General features: G+C 37.9%; 1 protein-coding gene across 4 annotated transcripts in view; it reads right to left on the bottom strand.

Moving 5' to 3' along the window:
* Nucleotides 1–27,032, bottom strand: part of ULK2 (unc-51 like autophagy activating kinase 2) — an 83,817-nt gene that overhangs the window by 31,572 nt on the left and 25,213 nt on the right. For all 4 annotated transcript variants that reach the window (XR_005990187.1, XM_041770443.1, XM_041770442.1 and 1 more), the window contains exons 9-14: nucleotides 26,404–26,462; nucleotides 24,877–24,959; nucleotides 21,268–21,315; nucleotides 20,597–20,685; nucleotides 15,038–15,209; nucleotides 5,161–5,221 (exon numbers count right to left, since the gene is read on the bottom strand). Coding sequence is in view for 3 of the 4 variants with exons in the window: in XM_041770443.1 (XP_041626377.1) it covers nucleotides 5,161–5,221; nucleotides 15,038–15,209; nucleotides 20,597–20,685; nucleotides 21,268–21,315; nucleotides 24,877–24,959; nucleotides 26,404–26,462 (512 nt within the window). In the remaining variant the exon portion in view is untranslated. The remainder of the gene's footprint in view (nucleotides 1–5,160; nucleotides 5,222–15,037; nucleotides 15,210–20,596; nucleotides 20,686–21,267; nucleotides 21,316–24,876; nucleotides 24,960–26,403; nucleotides 26,463–27,032) is intronic.

The raw sequence follows: 27,032 nt of genomic DNA, 5'->3' as shown, positions 1-27,032 counted from the left end.
GGCTCTGCAAAGAAGGTCTTGTACCTGCATTGAACCATTTTAATTTTGCATACAGCATATTTTAATGTATTTTTAATAATTTGTCTCCACATGCACTTAACATCTTGTTGTAGACTATATTATTCTTTTCAAAATACTACCTCTCTCTGAACCCCTTTCTACACTCCCTCCCACAACCCCTGGAAGTAGACTGAAAGAGCAGCTCCCATTTGGGACACGCTGTTCTCAAAGTAGAGGGAAACAGACTGATGACAGAAGACAACCTTTCAGAGTTGTTATGTAGTTCTGCTATCACTATTTCCCCCTCTCTTTTAAGACCAGCATGCCCCAATTTTTATATAGAATCTAAGAGAGAGGGACGCCTGGGTGGCTCAGCGGTTGAGCGTTTGCCTTCAGCTCAGGGCGTGTTCCTGGAGTTCCTGGATGGAGTCCCACATCCAGCTTCCTGCTTGGAGCCTGCTTCTCCCTCTGCCTATGTCTCTGCCTCTCTCTTTCTCTGTGTCTCTCATGAATAAATAAACAAAATCTTTAAAAAATAATAATAATCTAAAAGACAAAAGCACCAAAAGAACCTATAAATCTATGTTACTATTAGGAACTCATAAGCAATCTGTGACATCAATAACAAAGGGCAGGTATACTCTCTATAGGAGCAGAGTTTTTGTATGCAATTGAAGTTATCAGTTTAAAAGGAATTGTTGTAACTTTTAAGATATTTTAGGTAGTCCCAAAGTAATCATAAAGAATATATCTATAGAATATACACAATAGGAAATGAGAATCAAAGCATGTCACTACAGCAAGATCAACAAAACACAAAGAAGGGTAATAAGAGAAAACCGACAAAAAAGCCACAGACATATGTAAAACTAACAAAGTAGCAATAACAAATCCTCCCCTATTAGGCTGAAAGTACAAGGACGGAAAAAGATATCCCAGGGGCGCCCTGGTGGTGCAGTCAGCTGAGCATTTAACTCTTGGTTTCAGCTCAGGTTATGATCCCAGGGTCGTGGATCTCATGTGAGATGGAGCACCATGTCAGGCTCTGTGCCCAGCAGGGAACCTGCTTAAGATTCTCTCTCCTTCTTCCCAGCCCCAAGCTTTCTCTAAAATAAATAAATCTTTTTTTAAAAAAAAAATAGATATTCCAGACAAATAGTAACCAAAAGAGAGCAGAAGTGGCAATATTAGTATCAGACAAAAGAGACTTTCAGTCAATCATTGTTATAAAAGACAAAAAAGGACAGAATTAAAGGATCAATTAACCAACAAAATGTAACAATTATAAATATCTATGCACTAAACATCAGTGCTCCCAAATACATGAAGCAGATATTGACAGAATTGAAGGGAGACATAAACAATTCCACAATAACAGCTGAACAATGCAATACTCCACTTTCAATAATGGACAGAAGAGCCAGATGAACAAGCAATAAAGAAACAGGGCTTGAACAACATTCTAGACCAAATGGATCTAGTAGACATATACAGAATATTCCTCCCACCACCAACAGAACAACACATGTTTTTCTTAAGTGCACATGAAATATTCTCCAGGACAGACCATATATTAGGCTACAAAACAAATATTAAGAAATTTTAAAAGACTGATCATACAAAGCATCTTTTCCAATCAAAATGGATAGAAACTAGACATCAACAGAAGGAAAACTAGAAAATCCACAAATACATAGAAACTAAACAACATGCTCTTAAACAATAGGTCAAAAAAGAAATCACAAAATAAATTTAAAAATATTGAGAAAAAAATGTGTGAACACAATATACCAAAATTTATGGAAATAGGGAAAGTAGTGCTAAGATAGACTTTTATGGCTGTAAATGCTCACATAAAAAAAAATCCTCCAATCAAAAACTTAACTTTATCCCTCAAATTAGAAAAAGTACAAACTAGGTGCGCCTGGGTGGCTCAGTCAGTTGTGCATCCAACTCTTGCTTTTGGCTCAGATTGTAATCTCATGGATTGTGAGATCAAGCCCTGTGTTGGGCTCTGCACTTAGCAGGGAAGTCTGCTTAAAGTTCTCTCCCTCTATCCCTCCCCCAACTCATATTCGTGCTCTCTCTCTCCAAATAAATAAATTAGTGCAGATAAACAAAATTGAGAAAATAGAAAAAAGATCAAACTAAGAGTTGGCATTTTAAAAAAATCAACAAAACTGACAGGTAGATTAACTAAAAAAAAAAGAGAAGACTCAAAATCAGAAATAAAAGAAAGAACATGACAACTAATGTCACAGAAATAAAAAGGATTTTAAGAGAATACTATGAACAAATTGGGTAACCTAGAAGAAATGGATACATTTCTATAAACACATAGCCTACCAAGACTGGATGATGAAGAGAAAAATCTAAACAGATCCATAACTAGTAAGGAAATGGGATCAGTATTCAAAAACCTCCTAACAATAACAAAAATCCAAGACCAGAAGGTTTCACGGGTGAATTCTACCAAACATTTAAAGAATTAACATCAACACTTCTCAAACTGTTCCAACATACTAGACGAGGAAACACTCCTGAACGTCTTCAATGAGTTCAGCATTACCCTAATATCAAAGCCACACACAGATACAAAAAAAAAAACAGAACAATTTCCCTGATGAAATTTGATGCAAAATACCATGACCAAATGTGATTTATAATATACCCTGCATTAATGGAATGAAGGACAAAAATCACATGGCCATCTCAATTCATGCAGAAAAAGCATTTGATAAAATCCCAACATCCTTTAATGATAAAAAAGCATTTTAAAAACTAGGAATAGAAAAAAATTACCTCGATATAATAAACACCATATATAAAAACCCATAACATCATACTCGCTGGTTAAAGACTGAAAGCCTTTCCTCTATAATCAGGAACAAGACAAGGATGCCTGCCCTCACCACTTCTATTCAATATAGAATTCCTAGCCAGAGCAATTAGGCAAGAAAAAGAAATAAAAGGCATTCAAATTGGAATGGGAAAAGTAAAATTATTTCTGTTCATGGATAACATGATCTTAAATGTAGAAAATCCAAATGAGTTCACACACAAAAAGCCATTAGAACTAATACATTCAGGAACGCCTGGGTGGCTCAGCAGTTGAGCATCTGCCTTCAGCTCAGGGTGTGATCCCAGGTCCAGGGATCGAGCCCTGCATCGGGCTTCCTGTAAGGAGCCTGCTTTTCCCTCTATGTCTCTCATGAATAAATAAAATCTTTAAAAAAAAATAATACATTCAGCAAAGTTGCAGGATATGAAACCAACACACAGATATAAGTAGCATTTCCATATACTAACAATGAACAATGCAAAAAGGAAATTGAGAAAACAATGCCATTTACAATAATATCAAAAAGATAAAATACAAATAAGTCTAACCAAGGAGGTAAAAGATTTGTATGTTGAGAAGTACAAAACACTGCTGGAAAAAACTTAAAAAGATACCCCGTCTTTATCAACTAGAAGATTTAGTACTGTTAAGATGTCAATACCACCTAAAGTGATCTATACAGATCAGTGTCATCTCTACCAAAATCTCTATGGCATTTTTTGCAGATAGAAAAAAAACCTATCCCCAGAAACTCATATTGTAATCTGCAAGGACCCTGAATAGTCACAACAATTTTGGAAAAGAATAGTCAAAACAATTTTGGACAAGAAAAACAAAATAGTAGGTTTCATACTTCCTGACTTCAAATCTACAGTAATCAAAACAATGTGCTTAGCATAACGACAGACATAGAGACCAACAGAATGGAACAGACAGCTCAGAAACATACCCTTGCATATATGGACAAATGATCTTCGACAAGGATGTCTACACTGCTTGATGGGAAAAGACAGTCTCTTTAGCAAATGATGCTGTGAAAACTAGACATCCACATGCAAAGAATGCAGCTGGACCCTTACCTTATACAATATACAAAAATGAACTCAACATGGATTAAAGAGCTAAATATAAGACCCAAAACCATATTAACTCCTAGAAGAAAACATAGGAAAAAAGTTTCATGACAATGGATTGGGCAATGATTTCCTGAACAGACAACAGAGCAAAAAATAGACAAATAAGACTACATCAAATTCTAAAACTTCTACGCTCAAAAGACACATCAACAGAGTGGAAAGACAATCTTTGAAATGGGAGAAAATATCTGTAAATCATGTATCTGATAAAGGGTTAATATCCAAAATATATAACGAACTATAACTCAACAACAAATGATATACAAATGGCCAATAAGTATATGAAAGACACTCAAAACCACTATCAGAGAATTGCAAATCAAAACCACAATGAGATATCACCTCACACCCATTAAGATGGTTATTATCAGAAACAAACAAACAAACCAGAAATAACAAGTGTTGCTAAAGATCTAGAGAAACTGGAACCCTCCCATACTGTTGGTAGGAATGTAAAATGGTACAACCACTATGGAAAACAGTATGGCAGCTCCTCAGAAAATTAAAAGTAGAAATACCACATGATTCAGCAACCCCAATATTGGGTATATACCCAAAAGAATTGAAATCAGAGTCTCAAATAAATATCTGCACATTAATATTTATAACAGAATTATGCACAAGAGCCAAGAAGTAGAAGAAATCCAATTGTCCATCAACAGATGAATGGATAAACAAAACACAGTATATATATATATATATATTATATAGAATGGGATATGGTTCAGTCTTAAAAAGGAAATTAGGACAAATGCTACAACGTGGATGAACCTTGAACTATGCCAGTCACAAGAAGACATATATTGTATATTCTACTTATATGAGGTATAAGTCAAATTCATAGTGAAAGTAGAACAGTGGTTACCAGTGCCTAGAGGTGGGAGAAATGGGGTGTGCTAATAATTACATAATGAGGGCTGAGTTTTCATTTTGCAAGATGAAAAAGTTCTGGAGATGAGTGGCAAAAAATTGTGAATATACTTAATGCTACTGAACTGTAAACTCAAAAAGGGTGAAGACAACAGATTTCATGTGCTTTTTACTACAATTTAAACTTTTAAAAAAGAAATGACCAATTGTGAAACAGAATAAACTTTAGAATAAAAAACATGGCCAAAGTTCCATAACTTTACTCACAAAAAACAAAATATGAAAAATCTTTTAATATACTTATAAACATACCCTCCACACACCAAAAACTCATTTGAAGCACGTCTGCCAGCAGTCCCCATTGGCATATCATCTAAAGGAGAAAGAGAAAAATACCATCAGTTCTGTTCTTCCACCTGCTTAAAAAATGTAAATTGTTCCAACATTATTAGGAAAACTCTGAGGACAACACAGATTTACCACCTGCCTATGTTGCAATTTCCTCCATGAGTAAAAGCAGGTTAAAAACCATGAGTATAAACTCTGAAAACACTGCACTGAGCTGAATTCACAGGCTACAACCCTTTGGCGCCCACTCCTATAAACAAACATCTGGTCTTTTCAAGGTAAAGGGTTCTATTTATTTCAATGTTATGTATTTCTTCACCATTTAACATGCACAGTAAAAATTGTGCTAACATTTTTATCATGTTCCTTTTGACAACATCTCTCACCAACGCTTTGAGTGTTATGCCCCTAAGTCCAATTTGCCCATAAACTCTGGTTTTTATTGAACAATTTTTTTCAGAGTGGTATATTTTAGGAACACACATGTCACATTCTAGCACAAATGACTATAAACTAAGTCTAGTTCACCCCAATGTTGGAGCACCCCCATCCTGCATAACACTTTCTGTCTTGTCTGGGTTGTTGAACAAGACGTAATGGAAACTGGGGCCTCTCAAACACAGTAGCACATGCCATAGGCCATCTTCATCTACTCCTGTACCATCTATATATAGGAACAGAGCTGAGCTCAGAATGCAGGGGCACCTCATTCTTGTTACTGATATTTCCACTATATCACATTGTCTGTGTGATTTTAAATGGCTGTAAAGGCATAATTATGTGTTGATATAAAATAGCAGTGTTGACCAAATAATATAAACTAAAAAAAATAAAAGGATAGGTTATACTGCTAAACTATACTCAAAAGGGGGGGACCCTCCAAACACAAATATCTCTCTAAATGGCCCTTAATAAGAATTGAGGAATGCATTTATTTTAACACATCTCAAGTCCCTACTCTCATGAAGCTTCCATTCTAGTAATGAAAGAAGGTAACAGCAGCAGGCATGATGAGAAATATAAAGGAAAATAGGGGTGCCTCAGTTGCTTAGTCGGTTAAGCATTCAACTCTTGATTTCAGCTCAGGTCATGATCTTGGGGTTATGGGGTCGAGCCCTGCATCAGGCTCCATGCTCTCTTGCTCTCTAAAAACAAACGAAATATTTTAAAATGTATATAAAGGAAAATAAATCAGAGTAAGAGAATGAAGAGAAGTCAGGAAGGAAGGTATCTATTTTAAAGAGAGTATCTCCTGACATGGTAACAGAGGGAACAAGGTAGATGGGGCAGGGATTGGGGCTACATTTCACTAAGTGTACTTCATTTTGTAGCTTTTAGTTTGGAGCCATACATAATTATGAAACAAAATCAAATCAAAAAGAAAAAAGTATCCCTAGGAATCAAAAGCAAAATGAAGCAAAATATTTATCATGCTTTGTCATACATAACTATGTATCAACTTGTCAATGTTATCAGCAGAAGGGTCACTTTCAAGTGACTTTAAAGCTCAGTAAATTGATTGGATATTCCTAATGGGGATTACCCTAAGGACAAAAAGACCCACAAAAAGATTTTTTTTAAAGTAGGCTCCACCCTCAATGTGGAGCTTGAACTATTGACCCTGAGATCAAGAGTAACACACTCTACTGACTGCATCAACCAGGCAGCCCCCATAAAAAGATTTTAAATGGTTTTAGTTAATTATATGGTTATTTTTATATGATACCATATTAGGGAAGGAGAGAAAAGAGAAGAGCCTAAATTCACAAGGAAGAAAAGAATAGACAAATTAACAGCCACAAAATTTAGAAGTTACAAAGTTGATTGAAGCATTATTTAACCTAGGAAACCCAAGAAGACAGAATCCTTAGCCAACAGAAGTTTCCCCAATGTGGTATAAGGGAGTCTTCTCCAGAAGATGTGAGCAGCCCTCCAAAACAGAAGCCATATATATAATAAATCACCAGTGTAGACTCACTGTCCTTAAGACCCACTACACAGGAGGCTTTCAAACATCGTTCTAATTTTCCATTCTTAATTATGAGTAGACAACAATTACCAAACATCCAAGGAAGGAATTTATAATCTGAAAACCAGACTCCAAAACAACCTGGGAGAGATAAAAAAGAAATATTTTCCAGAGAAAAGTTTAAAAATATATGTATGTAATTAATGTCCTCAGAGATAAAATATTGCACTCTAAAATAAGAATAATACTTCTAAAAATTAAAAATATGAGAACATAAAATGAAACTCAATAAAAGAAAACATCAAGGAAATTTCCCTAAACTTAGAGCAATAAAACAAAACAAATATAAACTCAGACAAAAAAAAAAAAAAAAAAACTCAGACAAAAGAGAAAAGAAAATCAGAGGCATGTATTCAGGTTTGTCTTATTACTACTTTTAAATAGTATTAAAGATCTTACGTGGGGACTTCGGGGTCCCGGTTTCACATGTAAGCAGCTTGGAAGTTGCCATTCTACCCTAACGACAAGTAAGCTGAACAGACTGAAAAATCACCAATTTTTCTTGGATCTAAAAGACAGAGGTGGACAAAGGCAAGCTGATGCCCCAGGATAAGAGAGACAGACAGGCAAACACAGGGAGTTGTGGTTCATCTGCGAAGAGACTCACTAGCAGAAGGCTGGAGGAAACCACAGTCACGGCAGAAAAACATGAACTGTGGTTGGCAATTTGCTGGAGGATTACTATGGACAACTCTCAGAGTTAAAGATTCCAGCAGGATCTGCGCAGAGGTAGGCTCATAATATGGTTAGACTGATCTTGGGGAATTCAGATGCTCATAGTTAACGGTGGAGAAAAATCCCCTCTTACTTCTGGTCTAACAAGGCTTGCCCTCAGGGGAAACCACTTAATCAGAGCTTTCTCTGCTGGAATTAAGCTCCCACCTAACTGAGCTCGGGGCAGGGAGACCCCAGAGCCATCCTGTCTCACCTAAGGCAGGAGAAAGAAACTGGGAAACACTGGTGAGTCCATAGACCAGAGACTGAGATGAGACCTCATCACAGGACTATAGAACACTACTTCCCTCCCCTTACACCCCACCACCACAGCACCAACAAGTCTACTTACAGCAGTTCCTTTACCCATGATAGTCATCATGTCTGACTATCAAGAAAAAGTCACAGGGCATACCAACAAAGGCAAAAAACCTAGTTTGAAGAGACAAGGCGAGCATCAGAACCAGACATGTAGGGATGTTAGAATTATCAGCCTGAAAATTTAAAACAACTATGATTAATATGCTAAGGGCCCTAGTGGAAGAGGTAGACAGCATGTTAGAACAAATGAGCAAAGTAAGAAGAGAGATGGAAATCCTAGCAATGAACCACAAAGGAATGCTAGAGAATAAAAAACACTGTGAAGGAAATGAAGAATGCCTTTGATAGGCTCATTAGTAGACTGGACAGCTGAGGAAAGAAGCTCTGAACTAGAAAACATAACCACAGAATCCTCAAAAACTGCAAAACAAAGAGAAAAAAAAACCCAAAGATTTCTTTTTTTAAAAGACAACAGAAGATCCAAGGTCTGTGGGACAACTACACAAGGTGTAACGTGTAATGGGATTACCAGAAAGAGAAGGAAAAATAAAAGGAACAGAGGGAAGTATTGGAAACGACTGAGATTTTCCCTAAATGAAACCAGACACCAAGCCACAGATTCATGAAGCTCAGAGAACTCCAAGCAGGATAAGTGCTCAAAACAATTACACCTAGGCAGATCATTTTCAAATTACAGAAAAATAATACAGGAATACTATGAGCAACTCTATGACCACAAATTTGATAGCCTAGATGAATGGACCAATTCTGTGAAAGACCTAATCTGCCAAAACTCACTCAGGAAGAAACAGGTATTTTGAGTATATGTCTATATCTATTAAAGAAATTGAATCAATAATTAATAACCTTCTAAAATAGAAAGCACCAGGCCCAGATTAGTTCTCTAGTGAATTCTACCAAACATTTAAGGAGGGATTATACCAAATCTCTATTTTCTATCTCTTTCAGAGGATGGAAGCAGAGAGAATATTTCTTAACTCATTCTCTGAGGCCATCATTACCCTCATACCAACACCAGAAAAAGACATACAAGTCTACAGACCAATATTTCTCATGAACACAGATGCAAAAATCTCCAACAAAATATTAGCAAACTGAATCCAGCAATGAATAAAAAGATTTATAAACCATGACCAGGGGATCCCTGAGTGGCTCAGAGGTTTAGCGCCTGCCTTCGGCCCAGGGCATGATCCTGGAGTCCTGGGATCGGGGTCCCACATTGGGTTCCCTACATGGAGCCTGCTTCTCCCTCTGCCTGTGTCTCTGCCTCTTTCTCTCTCTCTGTGTCTCTCATGAATAAATAAATAAAATCTTTAATAAAAAAAAAAAACCATGACCAAATGGGATTTATCTCACATATACAAGCTTGGCACAACATTCTAAAACAATGTAATCTATCACATTAATACACTAAAAAGGAAAATCACAGAAAAAGCATTTAACAAAATCCAAAAGCAATAGACAAAATCCATTTTTTATTTATGATAAAAACTCACAGTAACCTAGGAATGGTTTGATAAAGAATATCTACAAAAAGCTACTGCTAACATCATACTAAATGGTGAGAAACTTCAAGCTTTCCCACTAAAATAAGGTAAAAATATAAAGATGTCCTCTCTCATTTCTTTTTTTTTTTCTTCCACTAATTTTTTTTATTGACTGTGGTTATTACAATTTCATATAATCTGTGAAGGATGTTCTCTTTCACCACTCCTTTTCAACACTGCACGGAAGTCCTTATTAATGCATTAATGCATTAATTTAAGAAAAGGAAATGAAAGGTATACAGCATGGGAAGGTAAACAAAAAATTATTGTTCACAGATGATGCAATTATGTAAAAAAATCTGAAAGAATTGACAAAAAAACCTCCTGGAACTATTAAGTGATGAAAGCAAGATTTCAGGATACAAGGTTAATATTTAAAAAGTAAATTGCTTTTCTGTATCTCAATAATAAACAATTAAAATTTGAAATTAAAAACACCATTTATATGTAGCACCCCCAAAATGAAATATTTAGGTATAAATCTAGCAAAATTCATATATGATCAATATGAGGAAAACTACAAATGAATGAAATCAAAGAAGAACCAAATAAATGGAGAGACACTCTATGTCTGGATAGGAAGACTCAATATTGTCAACATTTCAGTCCTTCTCAACTTAATCTAAAGATTCACTACAATCCCAATGACAATTCCAGGAAGTTAATTTTATGAATAGTGACAAACTAATTCTAAAGCTTAAATGGAGAGGCAAAGGACCCATAAAAGCCAACAGAATATTGATGGAGAAGGACAAAAGACTGACACTATTCAACTTCAAGACTTAATATAAAACTACAGTAATCAAGACAGTGTTGTATTGGCAAAAGAACAAATAGATCAGTGGAACAGAACAGGGAGATCAGAAAGAGACCCCCAAAAATATAGTCAACTGATCTTTGACAGGAGTAAAGATAATATAATGGAGCAGAGGCTATCTTCCACAAATGATGCTGAAAGAAAAAAAAATGATGCTGGAACAACTAGACATCCACAGACCAAGAAAAAAAATCACTGAGATACAGACCTTTCAAAAAGATTAACTTAAAATGGGGCACAGACCTAAATGTAAAAGAAAAATACTGCAAGTACTGTAGAAGATAACATAGGAGAAAACCTGGAGGTTCTTGGGTATCATGATACCAACACCAAAAACACAATCCATAAAAGAAATAAATTCATTTAAGTGATTTAATCATTAAATTTAATAATTAACTTATTAAAATTAAAAACAACTGCTCTGTGAAAGACAGTATCAAGAGACTGGAATATAAGCCATAGACGGAACAAAGAATATTTGCAAAAGACACATCTGATAAAGGACTGTTATCTGAAATATACAAAGAATCCTTAAAGCTCAACAATAAGATAACATACAACCCAATTAAAAACTGGGATGTCAAAGATCTTAACAGACACCTCACCAAAGAAGACATATGGATGGTGAATAATCACATGAAAAGATGTTGATCACATGTCATCAGAGAAATGCAAATTAAAACAACAATGAGATACCATTGCACATCTATTAGAACAGCCCACCCTGGAGCACTGACATCACCAAGTGCTGATGATATAGAGCAACAGGAACTCCCATCCATTGCTGGTGGGAATGCAAAACGGTACAGCAACTTTGTAAGAGTTTAGTGTCTTCTTATACTAACTTACATGCTGTTACCATACCAGCCAGCAGTCATGCATGCTCCTTGGTGATTATCCAAAGGAGCTGCACACATACGTCCACACAGAGACCTGTATAAACATGTTTATAGTAGCTTTATTCTTAATTGTCAAAAATTGGAAAAAATAAAAATGTCCTTCAATAGGTAAATGGATAAACTGTGGTACAAACTATAGAGACAGCAAAAAGATCAGTGGTTTCCAAGGGGTAGGTGGGGAGCACAGAGAATTTTTAGGGCAGTGAAAATGCTCTGTACATTATATTGATAGCTATATGTCATTATACCGTTCTCCAAACCCACAGAACGTACAGTAAAAATGAATTCTAAGTAGACTTTGGACAATGGATGATTGTGATGTGTCAATGTAGGTTTATCCTCAGTAACAAATGTACTATTCTGGTGAATGATGTTGAGAATGGGGGGGGGGGGCAGGGGTTGTGTGGGAAACCTGTACCTTCCTCTCAATTTTGTTATAAACCTAAAACTGCTCCAAAAAAAAAAAATCTTGAGGGATCCCTGGGTGGCTCAGCGGTTTGGCGCCTACCTTCAGCCCAGGGCGTGGTTGGTCCTGGAGTCCTGGGATCGAGTCCCACATAGGGTTCCCTGCATGGAGCCTGCTTCTCCCTCTGCCTGTGTCTCTGCTTCTGTGTGTGTGTGTGTGTGTGTGTGTGTGTGTGTGTGTGTGTGTATGTCATGAATAGATAAATAAAATCTTAAAAAAAAAATATTTGGGGTGCCTGGGTGGCTCAGTCAGTTGAGAGTTCAACTCTTGATTTCAGCTCAGATTATGATCACGGTGTCATGAGATCGAGCCCCATGTTAGGCTCAGAGCTCAGCAGGAAGTCTGCTTGGGATTCTCTCTCCCTCTCCTTCTGCCCCTCTCCTCACTTGCTCTTACTCTCTCTAAATAAATAAAATCTTTAAAAAATAAATATATAAATGAAACCTTTAAAAAATACATGCATGATGTATTCTACAATAACAAATTTTGAATAACTAAAAAGAAGGGCCACCTACAACAAATGCTGTAAAAATATCAAAAAGATGAAGACTGAGAAATGACTTGAGATTTGGCAGCACAAAGACCTCAAAAGAAGCAGTTTTGAAAAAAAAAATTTCAAATACAGTATTTTCACAAGGACAAAAACCCAAGGTAACTAGAATAAGACAAAAGATGTGAATGTCCTTTTTACAGGAAAATACAAATATCTATCAAAACACTTTAAGGAAATCTAAATAAATGGAAAAACACATACTCTTCTTTCTTTTTAAGATTTTATTTAAATTCAAGTTAGTTAATATATAGTGTATTATTAGTTTCAGAGGTAGAGTTCAGTGATCCATCAGTTGCATATAACAACCAGGGCTCATGACACTACATACCCTCCTTAATGCCCGTCACCCAGTTACCCTATCCCCTACCTCCCTCCCCTCCAGGGACCCTCAGTTTGTTCTCTATAGTCGAGAGTCTCCTATGGTTTACCTCCCTCTCCATTTTTATCTTACTTTATTTTTCCTTCCTTTCCCCATTCATCTGTTTTGTAAGAAACACATATTCTTGATTTGACAATTTTATATTGTAAAGATCATTAACTACACTATACAGGTCTTATAAAATCAACACAATTCCCATCAAAATCCCCAAATGGTTTTTGTAGGATTTGTCAAGCTGAAATTAAAATACATGGGAGTAAAAGGGGGCAAGAGTAGCCAGGGTAATTTCAAAGAATACTAGAATGCTCTCTACCATCACCAATTCCCACCATCTCACACATACACATACACACACACACACACGCACACATGCACTTAAAAATGATTATAATGTAGACACATAGACCAATGAAAAAGAACACTTTAAAACAAACCAATTCTTTATGTAAACCTGATATGACAAGTCTACCTATCAGTAGAGAAAGGACAGAATATTCAATAATAAGATCTCTACCTTATTCCATTTACAAAAGTGAATTCCAGATAAAATTAAATACAATAAAAAAATCTTTAGAAGGTACCATGATTGCATTGGGGCAGCGTGGCAGAGACTGTTAGCTGCCTACAACTTGTCTGTACCAGTATTTTATAGATTTGAAGTTGACAATTTCTAGAGTATCCATGTGGAAGAAACTCTGACATAAGGACATCTGTTACATTACATTTTGAATAGTGAAAAGATAGAAATTTTCTAGGTAACCCTCAGCAGAGAAATGGATAAACTTGTGGGTTAGTTGCACTATAAAATTTAGATATTAAAACAAACTACATACACATTTAAATATGTATCTAGATACATAGCAAAAACATGAAAAAAAAAAAACAACCAAGCTATAGAAACGTTCCTTATGCCATTTACTTAGAACTGTAAAAACACAAGAATACTGTATGTTATTTATAGATAAAGACATATGTGGAAGCATAAAAAAAATCTACAGAAAGAATTTACCTCAAGAGTAGAATGAGGAAAAGGGCTTTAGCTGTACCTAGAACATTTTATATCTTTAAGAAAAGACATCTATAACAATATGGCAAAACGTTGACATAAATAAAATTAGCATGGTGGTGATCTGAGTATCTGCTGTATTACTTCCTGTTCGTAATATTGCATAATTTTTAAAGTTCTAATTCTTTTTAAAAAATAGAATGAAACCACCCTATACTGGATTTTTAAAGGTAACTCCCAGTGGTCAGAGCACTGATCGTGAACTGCCACCTACTCCTGCAGCTTTATCTGTGCCTCTCTGTCCCTAGCCAATACATCCCAAAGTGCACTTGCTCTGGGGATGATGGCCTTCACAACACTAGTACCGTGCCTAACAGTAGCAGCTATAAAATCAGTATTTGACAAACAACTACATAGACCCCTTGATATGAACTTCTCCAACCATCTGCACTTGCACATGGTCAACTTGATACCATTCAACTATCAAAGTAACCAAATTTCTAGTTTTTCTGATCCTGTTCCTTCACCACCAAACCACAGTTCCTTCTTTCTCAAGGGTTCTAACTTGTTTTCTGCAATTTTCTGGTGCCCTTCACTATTCCTTAGAGCCCTGCCCATATTTAGTCAACTTGGATTCTGCTTCCTTTATAAAAGTTCTTCCTATATATTTATGAAAACTCATTCATGACCTCACACCAGTATCTTCTGAAGGGCATCCAGACTGCTTTTAACTCCCTTGACTCTAAGGTTGTTTTTGCAAAAGGGATCTTCCTTTAATTCCTTTCCTTAAATTTAATTTCTCCCATTCTGCTGACTTTTCTATTTCTTTCTGTTTGCACACAAACAGAATTTGAGATAAGTTTCCTACAAACCTTTCATCTACCTTCAGAATCCAAAGTGACTGTTTTGTGGAAGATGACTGAGCAGATCTTAGAAAAGCAGGTATATCACTCTGGGGATTCAAACAACTAAGTAAAGTGCCCAGTTGAAAAGGTGCCCTCCCCAAGAGAGCATGATATAAAGGTTAAAAATAAATGCTAGTCTAGTAAATTAAGAAATATAATGTGTACAAGTAGAAAAGATTCTCACATGAGTGGTCTGACGAGATGTTGTGTGGAACCAAAACAAAGTCATCCGTGTCACAAGAAGAGTTCTTGCTACTAGTACTGGCAGAATCTTTGGACACTTGTAGGTAGTTGGGAGGACCCAATGGTGGGGAGGATAAGTTTTCTTCCTGAATATGCTGCATATCTGGAAGGGACTAAAATTAACAACATAAAATTAAAACTGGCCTAATAATAAAATGCATGTCAGAATAGCCATTAGACTAAGGAATACTGTCTTCATAAGAGTGGGCATAAAGTTCAATTCCATCTTAAAATTAAAAAAAAAATCTCTTCAGAAAATCTTTCCCTTAGAGAAGCACAGTTTCAAGTGTCTTTGTATAAAGACTTCTCAAATGGTTTTCAAAAGTGATACTTAAAAATACAGCATACCACACATCATGTACATGTCTGCCTCTCCTGAAATTTCTGAGGTGTGTTTTTATCATCTCATCACTCCCGGTGTCGGCTCCTGGCCTAGCAGGGCAGGTACTCAGTAACTATTCATTTGATGACTAAAACACAATGTCCAGGGACTTTGGACTAATGACATCCTGTACATGTTTTAGAAGTTTTAAACCTCCAAAGAAGAACATATTGTAAACAGGAAAGCAAGACACCATGTTATGTAAAAAAGTGAATAAACCAATATGGATAACTGCATTCAAACCTAGAGAATCATGTACGCTTGCAGAAAGAAAGATCTGGAGAACCTTATAGGCTGCAGGTATGTTCCTTTCGTTCCTCTTTGTTAGGGGGAGGAGTGGGTTTGCAGGACATAGGACAGGAAGGAAAGAAAAGCATATAAAATGTATAAACAAATAATTAGATGTAAGCAGCTATATGTTCTTTGGCATTTACCTAGTTCAAGGACTCAAGTGACACCTCTAATTAAATGCCTTGATTACATAATGGTTTTCTCAAACAATAAACTTCCTAACTTATTGTGTTAAGTCCCCTATGATCCTGTTTAACCTCTGTTTCTATTTAAGAAAAAGAAAAATACTACACAATGCCCTTTAAACTTAAACCCATGTCTTAAACACCCAATTCACTGCTAGTGCTCCTCCAAATGTCACAGTGCAATGAAATCTGTGTCAGATCTCCTATTGTGTGTGACACACACATGATATACAATCTCATCACATTTTCAGGAGACCTTTTGTGTCAAGGTAATAAAGGGAAGGGGCAATGAAAGACTACCATGACTGATCATCTACCATGGACTAGACACTACTGAGAGCATTCCACATCTTACCTAACCCCAGTCCTGTTCTGAAGCCCATTTCATATATGTATAAATAAACAAAGCTCCAAAGTTTAGGGAATTCGCCCAAGATCATGCAACTAAATAGCAGTCGAGATGTGATTCCCAGCATCTAACTCCACGATTTCTTTCCACTGGTTTGGGTGGGCACTTTCTCAAGCTCTTCACTGCATTTGTAAAGTTGGTGCCCCCACAGCATCTGAATGGAAGGGATCTTCTCCCCCTGGTCTCTCCACTGTGCCCTAAGCCTATTCCCCTCTATGTCCTCAGAGACCCGGACCAGCTCCCCTCTGCCCCTGATGCTCTCATCCTCTCCCTCTCCGCTGGCTTTCTCCCCCTCCGTGCATATACACCTTCCAGATTCTCACACCTCAAATCCCTGCAGTCCTCTCAATTGCCATCTGCTCTCACTTCTCTACTTTTTAACAATGTCTCTTGAAATGATGAGTCCTCACAGACACAAGCTCCTCACCTCCTATGTATCGCTCCACCCACCATAATCCATTTTCTGCCTTCATCTGTCCAACGAAATGGTCTTTATTGGGCTTACCGTTAATTAACTCCCACTGCCAAGTCACGTGGACACATGCTTTATTTCTTAAGTTACCTGCACTGCCGACTGTTCTTGACACTCTACCCCTTCACTCTGTGCCCCTGCTTCTCCTCCCACTTCTTAGTCTCTTTTATGGGCACCTGTTTCTCACTTGTCCCTTAAAGGAGAGGAAGTGGAGTTCCCCAAGGTGCCACTCTGAGCCCTCTGCTACTCACATTTTTATACTCACCCCAGTGACCACTCCAACCCTCCTGCCTTCCAGTACCACCTCACCTCTGCAGCCTAGATCTCTCCAGTGAGCAAGGGACTAACTCACCACCTTTCTACTGCAAAGCACTCCTCTCCACACTCTCTTACTGAGCGACTTCATCATTATCCATCCATTCGGTCTCCAGTTCAAGCAATTCCAAACCCTACAAACTCTACCATTCTCTTACCTGGCCCCCACCTTCCCCTTAGCTCAGACCCTCATTCTCAGAAAAACAAAAAAAAATAATGTGTGAGAGTCTGCAGTGTTCTCTTTCTTCTAATAGACCACTCTACTCTCTGCTAGTCTACCAGTAGTACTAGTCTACTTCCACCCTGTTTTTAGAAGAATCTAGAGGGTTACAATACACCTTCACCTAAAACCACTCAGATGGTTCACCACAGCCAAATCCTGTCACAATACAGCAGGTCCCTGCCTCTCTGACTTTACCTCCCCCTCCCCACACCACCAATGCTCTCTATACCCACCAGCCTGGACTGCTCGGAGAAGCCTCATCCAGAGAACTTCCAGCAATGATGGAGAAGTTCTACATCTAAGCTGTCCAGTGTGGTATAGATCTACTAGCTATAGATGGCTATTCAACACTTGAAATGTGGCTAACATGAACAGGAAAAAATTTTTTAATTTCACTTAATTCTAGGAAATTTAAGTGGGCATGGGGGTTACAGAGTCCTTTCAGTGGGTCATGTTTCCATGACTTCATGAATAGGGATTCCTCTGCCTACAATACCATTCTTTTACTAATTCACTTTGCTTAGTCTTTCTTCAAAACGCAGCTCAATGCCCTCCCCTGAGCAGGCTTTCTGAGCTCTTGACCTGATTTCATGCTCTCATTCACATTCCCACAGGCAATAAAGAGGCATACACATATGCTTCTAACAATGATTGATTTCTATCTCTTCTCCACACAGCTAAATTAAAAGCTCCCTAATGTAAGCTCATTCATTACTATCATTACTATCAACCAGAACCTTACGCAAAGTAGGTATTTAATAATAAATGTTATGAAACCAATAAATATTCGAGAAATATTATCTAAATAGCATTTAAACTATAGCTGGTATCATAACTGAAAGACAGATTTGGATTTTTTTTCCTTCCAAAGATTTCTCTGGGATAAAGCAGCAGCTGGATATTTGTGTGAGAATATAAGAAAATGTTACATGTGCATGCCTGTGTGTATCAACCTTCCATATGAGAGTCTACTCCAGCTGTAGGAAGGAAGGGGACATATGTACAAAATCACCTTACTTTTGTTAGATTAAAATAAAAGCAAGGCCTACTAAACCATCTCAGTACCTGGAAATTATACAGAAACATTCTTGATTTCCTTTTATTCCCCAGCTTTCCTTTTTCCTTTTTTATTTTTACTTCAAGCATTAGGGTGTTGTTGTTTTTTTAGCTTTTTTTTTTTTTAAGTAGGCTCCACGCCCACTGTGGAGCCCAATATAGAGCTTGAACTGACGACCCTGAGATCAAGACCTGAGTTGAGATCAAGAGTTTGATGCCTAAGGGACTGAGCCACCCAGGCAAGGCACCCAAGCATTAGCTCTTAATAAAGGCCTTCTAAAAATAGTTTTCCCACCAAAGGTTTTAGCATCTAAATACACCTCTTCTCTGTCTCCAGCATGTCCTCACTCCTGTTAGCACTCCCATCTCTTCCCCAGCAGCCCAAACCTAGCTCAGTATGCTCTCTCTTCCAATGCTACCCCACCCAACAAAAAAAAAAAAAACAACTTGCTCACTTCAGTCAAAGCAATTTCCAATTCAATGTCCCTCCTACTGGACTCTCTCTTTCTCAGTCATTCTACAAACAGGCTCCTTTATTCTGGCTTTCCCACAACTCTCCCACAATTAGATTCTGCCCTGTGGCTCCTTTCTCAAGCATAAACTCTGCTTTTCATCTCATGTATCATGCTATATCAAATATAGACTTCATAATAATAGTTACAGTTCATCGCATACTCACTATGGCTGCTCTTTTCAACCAAAGGTTCATGAAGCCTGTGTTACCAATGAGGGAGCCATAGCTCAGCTCTGGAACTGACTTGCCCAAAGTTAAAAGCGAGCAAGCAGCAGGGCCAGTGCTGAAACCAGCTGTGCCTGGCTCCAAATAAAGCCAACTGTCTTTCCATGTCATTACACTCCTCTACATGTCCCCCTAGCCACTCCAAATCCAGTGTTTTCTTATATTCTAGACTGAAACAGGAAACACTCAACATTTTTTTTTTCCTCTTAGGGAGAATTCATGGGGATCTAACGTTAAGTCTTACTAGCCCGTCTGCTTTTCCTACTTGGTTTAAGCCTGTAGGGTTGTGCAAAAAGGTGTTTTGCCAGTTTTAGGACTTGTCTGCTTGTGAAAGGCTGGTTCAGCATCTGCTTCAGCTATGGGCTGCTAGGTTTTCCTTGAAAACAATAATAATAGCAGTTGCCACTTACTAAGTATTGTAAGTACCAGACATGGTAGTAAAGTGCTTTTGCTCATTTATCCTTAAGAAACCCCATGAAACAGGTCAATCACACTCACTTTGCATATGAGAAACAAGCTCAGAGATTAAGTCATTTGTCCTGGTCAATGTGGCAAGAGAGATGTAGAAGCTCCCAAGCCGCATGCTCTTAAATCTCTGAGGTGAAACCCGCTAATTATACAAACACTTCCTTTTATGACTGCCCCACCCTCCACCAGCAGAATTCAAGAAATCCACATCTACCAGGCTAATCTGGAAAATATTCACAATAGTGGACACAAGAGCCCTTGGACCTTCAGCTTATGGATAAGACTCAAGGTCACAACCCACACTGCAACAGAGATTTGGGGGCAGGGTCAGAAGAGGGCAAAGTAAAACCCTGGGAGAGTGGAACAGGAAGTAGTGACTGAAGTGACCAGAAATTGTCAGGATCTAAAAGAAGCACTGAGGTTGGATGGAAGAGAGCCATGGAGAAAATGGCCTGGAAACTCCAAGGGAGGGAAGAGGCTGGTGTAGAGCAACTCCTAAAGGACTGATAACCACCATTATGGGAACTGAGGTCAGAGGAATGGGCTCAGAGGTCACTCCCCACCACTGGTAATTCTATGTACTGAACAGATATCCAAACTGATGTCATGATAGTTGGAGAAAATAAATAATTTATTACCTATCTACTGTAATGGGTATGTTTTGCAATTATCATCCTTTCCAACCCCCTAGGGCATGAAAAGGTGAGAGCACCATACTCACTGTTCAGAGGAAAACGGACCAGAGAAGTGACATTTCTTGCTGAAGCTTACACAGCTAAGTGAGGGCAGAGGTCCAAATCTAGGTCCATCTGACCCAACAATAATGCTCTCTCCCAAACCTCAGCAGCACTAGTAAACACTGTCCATAAAAAGGATATCCACAATGTTTTTGCAGGCTCCATTATGAACAGAGGTAATAGCCCTAACTCTGAAATTATTTTTAATAAAAGCAAAACTTACTGGTGGAGATGCAAAGCGACAAGATGGAGAGCTACCACAGGAGCTTCCAGAGACAGAGCCAGCGTACACGGGCACTGGGACTGGGCAGGCTGGGGGATGAAACACATGAAGAGAGATACCACCCTGTAGTGCAATTATACGGACTGTCTCACAGAAAACCTGGCAGAACTACGACATCTTTGTGCCAACCAAAAATTCATTCACCTACTTATTACAGCTCCCAAGGATAAAACTAAAACTGCTGTAATTACTAAAACTGTTTCAATTTGGATTTGGAAAAAAAAAAAACCTGTAATTAAATAAGTATGGTTACGGGTATTGACGAAAAACTCAATGAAATCTTAAGAGGCACAATCGAAAATTAGGGATCCCTGGGTGGTGCAGCGGTTTAGCGCCTGCCTTTGGCCCAGGGCGCGATCCTGGAGACCCGGGATCGAATCCCACGTCGGGCTCCCGGTGCATGGAGCCTGCTTCTCCCTCTGCCTGTGTCTCTGCCTCTCTGTGTGTGTGTGTGTGTGTGTGACTATCATAAATAAATAAAAATTTTAAAAAAAGATCTACTTTGCATTTTTAAAAAATCGAAAATTAATTTTGTAACACAAAATATTAATTTTTCTTAAGTCTACATTCACTCTGCAAGTAAAAACACACAAAAAAAATTAGGTACTCACATTTTTTCACTGGAACTTGCTCAAGAAAAGGATGGCTAAAAAATGCTTCTGTAATGAAAAAAGAGAATGCAACTCTTAGACTGATGCTGACTAGCAGACAGGTTAATCTTGTTGATATCTTTGAGATCATAAATAATTGTTAACTTCTTTATGTAGCCTCCATCTCCTTCCACTGCAAAAGCCTATTATTTTTATAAACCTATAAAAATGATCAGATTATAAGTCATTATTAACGAAAAATTGGATATAATAATTGTAAATTTTGCAACAAGTGCATTCCCAACGCAGCAGGCCCCGAGCAACCAAAGCAGCTATGTGCTCTGACATATGCTGCCCTCACATAGACAATCCCATGGAGGGCTGTAAGCAGGCCCTTGCTAAGCACATACATCAAGCAAGGCTGTTGTTAACTGTTCTAAGAAGCAATCTAGGCAATGGATTTATACAATATATCCGATCCTTCTATCCCAGAGAGATATTCCAACAGCTGGTTTCACATTTCTTTTTTAAAAAGCTGTTTAGTCTGATTTAATATTTTGGCTATCCACCAAGGAGAAAACCTACACAATAAGCCTGCTAATTAGATAAAGATAAATAAGCAGGTGAGTAAATGGCTGTTCCTTATTTTACTTTCTTTACTTTCCTATGTGTATAAAGTATTTCATTATTTCTTTACAAACCCACAAAGATAATCTCATCTGTCATGAAGTCCCAGACCTATATGCTAGTAAATCTCACAGAGCAGGCAAGAAGGCAGCACCACATCAGTGTGGGGGGGTTTAAATGAGCTAATACAAGACCAAGAAAAGCTTAACTCAGGTCCGTCTAACGAACGTATCTTCCTCTGAAGGGTCCTGTGAGTCTCACTGAAATAAATCACCAAAAGTCACTCAGAGTATATTATCATTTACATAACCTGCTAAGGAATAGAAGTGTGGAGGGTTTTTTGTTTTTGTTTTTTTAAGTGTGGAAGGTTTTGAAGAAAAACATGAGTTTTCTATCCAAGATCATTTTTAGAACAAAAATTAATATACATATACATAAATTCTAGTTTGACATATGAGATTTTTTATGCTGATTTTTATGGACATAATAGGGATAAAATAGAAAAGATATTTTTTAAAAACTCGCATGCAAATGCTCTGAAACCACATTCCAAATCAATTGCTATGGTATGGAAAGTACACATTAATATAATCTGTCATTTTAAAGCTATTATTAATGACTAAGTTGTTTCAGTATTGACTGATACCTCTCATGGTTATAGAGTAACTCTCTAAATTTAATCTCTCACTCCGAAAGAGAAAAATATTTACCAAGTGCATGTGCTGAAATTTAGTTTCAACTTTACAGAATTTTAAGAAAGTACATATCCAGACTATTTCACCTTGTCCCCTATATGGAAACTTCTAGAGCTGTTGTCAACTGAGGGCATTTGCTAGAACAAAGAACTGCATGCTTTACATACCAGCTTATTTAGTATTCACAAACTTAATGCACGGCATTATCTTTCCTTTTATGGACAAGGGAAAAGCACATAAAGGCCATGTATCTTCTCTAATGTCAAAGAGCTAGCAAGTTGAAGGACTAGAATTCAAACTCTGGTCTATTTTATCTAGAAGCCTATGTGGATTTCCGTAATACACATGAACGGACCAAAACTCTGAACTAAGTTTTTGCAAATCTCTATTACTATTACAACTAATTACTATCAGAAAAATCACTTTTTTTTTTTTTTTTTTTTTTACTTTTTTTTTTTTTCTAAAAATGCAAGATCAAGGTTAACTTAATAAGCATTTTCATTGAACATTGCTTACAGCTTTTCTGGTCTGACATTTAAATTTAAGTCATGGTGCTTTAACGTATGGTTGGTAAGAATACGATTGATAAGAACAATCTTTTACATGACATTGATAAGAACAAGTTAACAAACTGTCCTCCAAAGAGGAGCTGAGACCCAAACAATTTCAGGAAAAACATTTCAAAGCCTTCAAGAACTGGATAATCCCTACGGTATTAAGCATTCCAAATTCTCTCATTACACAAGAAGTGGAAAAATATTATTTGAAAAATAGACAAGTTAAAATACTTAGAAATGTTTAGCTCTAAATGATTAAATTATAAAAGGAGAAAGGGGGCAGCCCAGGTGGCTCAGCGGTTTAGCGTCTGCCTTCGGCTCGAGGTGTGATCCTGGAGTCCTGGGATAGAGTCACACACTGGGCTCCCTGCATGGAGCCTGCTTCTCCCTCTGCCTGGGTCTCTGCCTCTATCTCTGTGTCTCTCATGAATAAATAAATAAAATCTTTAAAAAAAAAAAAAAAAAAGGAGAAAGGCTCAAAATCAATGATACGGCTTCTTCCTTTAGAATCTAAAAATCTAAAATCATAGCCTCTGTGGAGCAGCCAGAGCCTGTTCTCCTGCAGCCCTACAGCGCTGGTGAGAACCAAGCTTCACAAGGGTTGCCACACACAGAGCTGCGCCTCCTTGTCTCTCAAAGCCCCATCTTCGAGGCTGGAGTGTTTCTCCTCCTTTCCTTCCTTCCAGTTCTTCTCCCAAATATATCCCCAGCCTAGATTTCTCCTCTGAACCCCAAGTGCCCTTTTGACATCTGCACCCCTATGCTGAATGCGTGTGTTCCGTCTACCAGGTCCAACCTGAGCTCCTGACTCTCCCAGAACCTGCTCTGCTACACAGCCTTTCCCGTGTCCATAGCCAACAATTTCATTGCTTCACGTGCTCAGGCCAGAAACCCTGGAGGCATCTTTGAGTTCTCTCTCTCATATCCAATTCATCTGTACCTCCCGCTGCCTCTACCTCCAAACAGACCCAGGATTTAGTGGACTCCTGGCCACTTCCACAGCTACAATTCCAGCCTAAGCCCCTTCATCTGTTCCCTGACTGCCCCCGCCCCAGCCTCTGTCCTCCCCCTACCTCACCACCTCTCTCCACAGTCTGTTCGCAATGGGCAACCAGAATGATCCTTTTTTTAAAACATCGGTCAGATCCTATTATTCCTCAGCTCAATTTCTCCCCATCACACTTTGAGCAAAAGCCCACGTCTTCAACTGGCCTTCTAACTGTTTCTCCAGTGTACATGGCACACTCCCAGCTCTGGGCATCTGTACTGGCTGTTCACTCCACCAGGAAAGCTCTTCCCCCAGACATGCACACCGCCCACTCTCTCACCATCCTGCTGTCCATCAATCAAGTCTTTATTCAAAGGCCACTTCCTCAGAAAAGGCTTCATGGAACTTAAACTTTCAATCTCTCCCCCATTCACATTTCCCATCCCTCTTCTTCCCTATGGCACTTATCACCTTCTATGTGGTGCATACTTATAGTTTATCATTTGTTTGTCTCTCCTCCCACAAGAATATGTGTTACATGAAGACAGGGATTTTCTTTATCATTTATTACTCTATCCCTATACCTAGAACACAGCAAGCACTCAGTATTTACAAAATAAGGGAAAGAAAAAAGATAAAGAAAAGGAAAGAAATTGACTTTAATTTTCTTCTGAAAACTCTATAGTATCTTTTCAAATACAATCTTTTTGGGATACACAAAAATCAAATTAGAAAGCGTACAAAATTTGAAAATATTACTTACCAAAGTCCATTCTGTCTTTCTGGTTTCTCTGAAGCAAACCCAAAAGGAGATTAGCCAAATAAGGTGATGTTTCTCTGGGAATACTGGGAGAAAGGAAAAAAAAAAAAAAAGACTCTAAGTAGTGAGTTTAGACATATTAACTACATGACTTTTGGCTTCATTATGGTAAATGAAAACGTATATGCAACTTCACAAATACATTTTATACCAAGAAGATCATGGTAAAGCCTCATTCCTTATAGGAGAAAAACAAAAACAAAACCCAAAACCTAAGCAATTGCCTTTGACAAAGAATATCCATTCGGGAAGATTCCTGCATTGCACTTATTATCTGTTTGAATATCTGCAGGAATAAAGCACTTCACAAGCACAGTCTTGAGTTTTAACACATCTTCAGCTTGATTCTAATATCTGCTAGAGTTCTCTATTAGAAAAAGAGCCACCTCTAGTTCTGCCTACAAAAGGGCACGGCTTAAACAAATACAAGTGAGAAATAATACAGCTTCCTAAAATCCATTAAGGATAAACCAATAGAAAAATAAGTAATAGGAATATGCAATTCACAGAATAAAAACTACAAAAGAACATTAAACAAATGGAAGACTGCCAACTTTACTAGTAAAGAGAATAGTGCAAATTAAATTAATAGCTAATTGGTCCTCTTCTGTTTGTGAGACACCCAGTCTGATAACATCCCATGTTGGTAAAAAAGTGGGGAAACAAGCACCCTCTTCTACTGCTGCATGGCCAATTTGGAGGGCATACCTTTTGGTCTAACAATTTCATTTCTAGGAGTCCATCCTAAAGAAATACACAGAAGTGAACGTACACACACACACACACACACACACACACACACACACACACACTTTTCACTAAACACCGTTTGGAGAAATAAAAAAATGAAAACAAGGATCTGACTAAACAAAATATGATACATCTAACCACAGAACTCTATGAGCCATTTAAAAGGATAAAGTAGTTCTCCATATCCTGTTGCCCAACGATGTCTAAGATACACTGTAGAGTAAAAGATGTTGCAGAACAATTTCCAAAGTTGATGTAATTTGTATTGAAATATGTGTGCATAAATACATAAATATAAGCACGTGTGTATAAATTTCAACATAAGCATTTAAACTCCCATGGAAGAGATATGGAAAGATAACAAAACAAGCTTGTATTACCCTAGAGAGCAAGGAAGGCCCAGGGAGGCCCAGGGAGGAACTGACCTCCTCACTCACACACATCTGTTTCTGTTTGCATCTCCCTTCCCTCAAAGAGCACATAAAACTTCTGTAGTTTTTCCTTTTAAATATACTTTACATTTTAAACAAGAAAAAGAAAATGGTACAGCACTATCCAGGAACCGATGATACACCAGTAATTCTCTGATTTGTTGCTATAATGAACATTTTCACGTTACCATCAGCTGAAAAAAGATTCAAGAACGGAAACCAGTAAAACCCAGAGCTCAATGAATGTTGTGTTCACAGACAGTAAAACCCAGCAAAACGGAACACGTACCTTGGCATTAAGCTTCGGTTTTTTTCATAAAACATCCTTAGGTCTTGAGGGCTATTGGCCTGTTTAAAAAAAAAAAAAGTTTTATTTCCTAAACAGGGGCAAACAGTTCAAATCATGTTATCTATGCTCATCTTATTGCTAGACAGCAGACATTCTGAACCTGAAAGCCGTGGATGGCGGAAGGAGCCACAGATGGACACTAGAACTCAAAAACCTCTGGACCTGCGTGCAAATTCTGCATATCTAGGCTTCATGTATCTTTGCTGAGGTCAGCCTCTCAAGAGGAGCCTGAAACTTAGGAAGAGTTAAGAACCACTACTCTGGAGGTTACCCAGCCCACCCAACCCATACATTTTTATTGTGTAAAATTAGGGTATATTTTACCTTAGGATGCAAGCCAAGAATGGAGCTGTGGCTACCTTCCAGTCCCTCCCTGGCAACTGGCAACAAGCAGCACCCTCCCAGTAAGGGCTGCTGGATTACCAAAGCCACTCCACCACTGCCCCTCCCCAAACAAGCTAGACTGAGAAACTGAGTGTCTAGACTGGCTAGGGCACTGATTTTATATTATTTTCTTGGACAGATATGTTTACTTTGCTCCAGTTTTCAGGTTCAAAAAACCTCTTGGT

The sequence above is a fragment of the Vulpes lagopus genome, chromosome 10, assembly GCF_018345385.1.
Source record: "Vulpes lagopus strain Blue_001 chromosome 10, ASM1834538v1, whole genome shotgun sequence".
Taxonomy (NCBI): Eukaryota; Metazoa; Chordata; class Mammalia; order Carnivora; family Canidae; genus Vulpes; species Vulpes lagopus.
This window is presented reverse-complemented; position numbering and strand designations above follow the sequence as displayed.